This window comes from Pinus tabuliformis, chromosome 5_1 (genome assembly GCF_031772625.1).
Source record: "Pinus tabuliformis cultivar Carrire ecotype Pingquan chromosome 5_1, CPIR1, whole genome shotgun sequence".
NCBI classification, from domain to species: Eukaryota; Viridiplantae; Streptophyta; class Pinopsida; order Pinales; family Pinaceae; genus Pinus; species Pinus tabuliformis.
This window is the reverse complement of record NC_142305.1, coordinates 995,295,605-995,299,500: the sequence shown is the minus strand read 5'-3', so window position 1 is coordinate 995,299,500 and position 3,896 is coordinate 995,295,605. Positions and strand designations below refer to the sequence as shown.

Genomic DNA, 3,896 nt, shown 5'->3' with positions numbered 1-3,896 from the left:
CTCTAATGACACCTATTAACTATTTAACTAACTAATAAATACAATAAAGTGCTGACTGGAGCTTTTTAAGAGTTCTAAATTAACTATGACTCTAACTCCATATTACATGCTTGATGGCTTTAATTACAATGAACCTCGTTCTTTGACATCTGCTCCCCTTTAGTTTGGCTGTAACGGATGTTCAAAGCTCCATGTTTGATCTTTAATGCCACATCCTTTCCAATACCCAGAAATATATGAAACTGTCCTTGTGTATCGGTCTTTAGTATGCCTTACCATGTCCAGATTCAACGAAATATAGCCTTTATCTTTTAATTATCCCAAAATGGAGCAAACTGCCACGTCTTGATGTGTTGTAAGCTGCATCGATGGACATGTGTGCAGGCAAAAGTTCCTTGTATGCAAAACGTCTGATACCTCTTGAATGGTGATAAAGGGACTTTACAACAGAAATTTAAAATTGGGTCGAAATATTCCACCTTTTTAAAGCATCCACCTGTCTTGATCTGATTGACTATTGTTGTTCCAGCTGATGTCTTGCATACCCTTTTGGCGTTTCCCTTTCAAAATTCCCGCTCATAATACAGAACTACCTGTCTGTGTTAAAATCATCACCTACAGCAGTTTCGTAGCGCGCTACGAAACTGCTGAGTTATTTAAAACAGCTTGTTTTCAGTGAATGATTTCGTTTTCCCAAGCAATCGTTGCCCCCTCCAGCCTGGAACTTCTGTTGCGATGAGGGGAAGCTTCCTCCCTCTACTGGGATTCCTAAACGCCGAAGCAATGAAGCCATATCGTTGCAATTAGATGCAATTTCCTCAAGTTCTGAGGTTATTTCACCACGAAACTGTTCTTTCAGATCTATTGTTTGCTCCTCCTTTTTCTGGGTTGCCCAAATTTCTTCAAGACGCCGCCTTTGACGTCTCTCCATCTCTAGCACACGTTCAGCTTCTGCTCTTTTTCTCATACGCAACTGTTGCACCTCCTTTGCCTGTTGCTGTAATTCCAGTTGTCGGCGTGTCCACTCTTCTTCATCGGCACGTTTGAACTCAGAAGTTTCCTTTAATTTTTCACGATCACCAATCAATTCTCTCAAACTCTCAGTCACACCTGATTCTAAACTAACTCCTTTAGAAGTGCTGACAAAATGCAAATTCTCCTCTTCTGGGCATTGATGACATGCAATATCTGGCAAAGGTTCCTTTGTTCTATCCTTCTTACCACTTCCATCAAGTTTGTTTGTGTCTCTACAATGATCTACCTCAATTGTACCCTCATGAAGTGGTACAGCCGCAACAGAAGTGCTCACCCCAGACGTAGATGGGTTCTCTTTATCAAGGCTCTTGGACATTCTATGCATTGTCACATTTATTGGATATGAAGTATCATTCATAGCAATTTCACTCTCAAAATCAGATGGATTTCTCAGCTCTCGCCCAACATTCACATATTCAAAACGATCATCTTGCCAAATGGTTGTGAATTCTGGCCCATCACCCCTATAAGGACTATTTGTTCCAAGATTTGAACCAGACACACTAGGCTCCACTTCAACCTCATGCTGCCTGTGCTTTAAGCCCTGGGAACTTCGTTTCCGCAAAGCTGCTTCTTCCCACTTTTGGCGTATTTCCCCATGAGTTGCTTCCAGAATTTCACAATCAGAACTATCAGTATTCAAATCTTGAACATTTCTATAATATCCTGAAGAAATTTGCTTGCGATGTATTTGAGTACCTCTCATTGAAGTAAACGGTGGTTGGCTGCCATATTCAAACACAACTTGACAATCATCATCGTCCTCAGAAAGATCTGTAGATTGGGAACTAGGAGGCCAAGCATTAGGATTCTGCTCTACAGTTTGCTTGGATAAGGAACTTGTACTTTCATTAGAACTTAGAATCACTTTCTATGCTTTCATCATCACCATCTAGTTCTGTATCAGAAATTACATTCCCAGAATTAATTTCTATACATGAATCATGGTCATCTTGTTCATTATCTGAACTTACATCACAAGTACTTGTCCCAGTGTCATCATCCTCATCATCTATAATAACAACATTATCCATGGGAATATTCCTACCACATGAACCAGTCCTTGGTACTGAAGATCTGACCAGCTTTTCTACTTTTATCTTTCGGTTTGCATCTTCCAATGTACCCATTGAACACTTCAAAGATTCTCTCCATGAATGCAAACTATATATTTTTTCCTTGCAGTGACTTGAGCTTCCTTCATCTACCTTAACCTTTAAACAATTCCCCGTAACTCCTCTTCCAGATTGTGATCCTTGATCCTCGTTATTTGCAGAAGATGATGCTACATGTTTTGCAGAACTATCTCTTTCAACCTGCAGTGATTATTTGTGATACCATTTCTTCTTTACCTTCAAATATTGCAATTGCACATTGAACTAACAGCTACTTGGAAGAGCTCCCTGTATGAACATTATCTTGCCGGTGACCAGTTGATGCATATGCTTCTTGTTGCAAAGAATTAGTTTGTGAAATAGAACATGAATCAGAGATATTTGCAACACTGGGATAATCTATGCTTCCATTAGAATAATCCTTCAAGGTTGCGCTCTCCATCGGAGAATGCATAGGGGAATCCTCATACAGGAGGTTTTCTATTGTGTCTGCCCATTCCCTGTCAATATATGTGCTTTGAGCGGGGCTAATGATACTTGCTTCATCAATATCACTAAAAAGTTCTCTCTCCAACTCTTGCAGCCATTGCCTGATGTATTCTGGATTTTCATCAAAGATACTACCATGTATAGCTCCTCTTTGGCAATCTGATGACGGAAAATTTAGGTAACCTGATGTATATTCCCCTGTGAGATTCTCACTGGATGCAGATTTCTGGAGGGAAGTAGAACTCTGTACAATAGGCATGCTAGGATTTTGACCTCCACTGGATACCAGAACTTCGACCAATGTAGCGAGATTATAGGAAAAACCTTGAGAATGAAACACAGCAGTATTATTTGTATGTTGATGATAAGATCCAGCACTGTGACATGTCGAGTCAGATATTCCCACAGAATCCATAGGAGACAGAGGTGATATGGGTGAGCTATGGTTGTGTTGCTTTGCTACGAAATCACCAGAAACATGCTGCGCTGCGAAAACACCTAAAACTGACTTATACACTACGAGATTACTTAAGGAGCTTTGTGACACATAGTAATTTTTGAACAAAACTGACACATGGCTATGAGACGGGGATGAATGAGAATGACCGGTGATGAATGAGAATACACAGTTGACTCAAGACTCTAAAAACCAAAATCAAACGTAGACTAGCACCGAATTTTTTTTACCATCAAACTAATGTGAGCGGTTTTGAAATTAGAATTCTTGAGTGATAACAGTGGCTCCACTTGGGATAGTGTGCTCCTGTAGTACACTAAGAACTCGTATGTCCAGTGCCTTATCCATTTATGACAAACAGAAATTTGCTTGACAAGCATCCCTTTCAAGCTTATGGGGCATTCACCTCGGGCTTAAGTTTGATGATGGCTGTAGGAGAAAGAAATCTACATCTACTGAAAAAAATGCTCAGTTGACCTTGAGCTTATTTGCATTTTCCTACCTACCTACCCTATCAATTAAAACTTCTTTCAGCTCAATCAATGTGAAATTTCCAATGTAGCCAATCATTTGTCTTATCTGATATTTGAGTTTTTTTACTGCATCGGAGTTCAGAGCCACAATGATATTGTGATGACCACTGCCACTAACATTGCCTCTGATCTTCATAGAAGAACTGAAACACTGGAGAGTAAAACTTTTCCATGTAGTCAGCTATAGGATCCCAGAATACATGATCAGCTTGATGATTCTTGTAACTTTCTGGTTGTGCAAACTGATCTTCAACAACAGTGTACAGT

The 3,896-nt window shown here is 39.8% G+C and overlaps 1 protein-coding gene across 1 annotated transcript; it reads right to left on the bottom strand.

Annotated features, from left to right (window-relative positions):
• Positions 1-652: 652 nt before the first annotated feature.
• On the bottom strand, positions 653-2,217 carry LOC149168055 (uncharacterized). Its single transcript, XM_089430681.1, has one exon. The coding sequence runs from the start codon at positions 1,739-1,741 to the stop codon at positions 653-655; it is 1,089 nt and encodes a 362-aa protein (XP_089286807.1). The 5' UTR covers positions 1,742-2,217.
• Between the last annotated feature and the right edge of the window lie 1,679 nt (positions 2,218-3,896).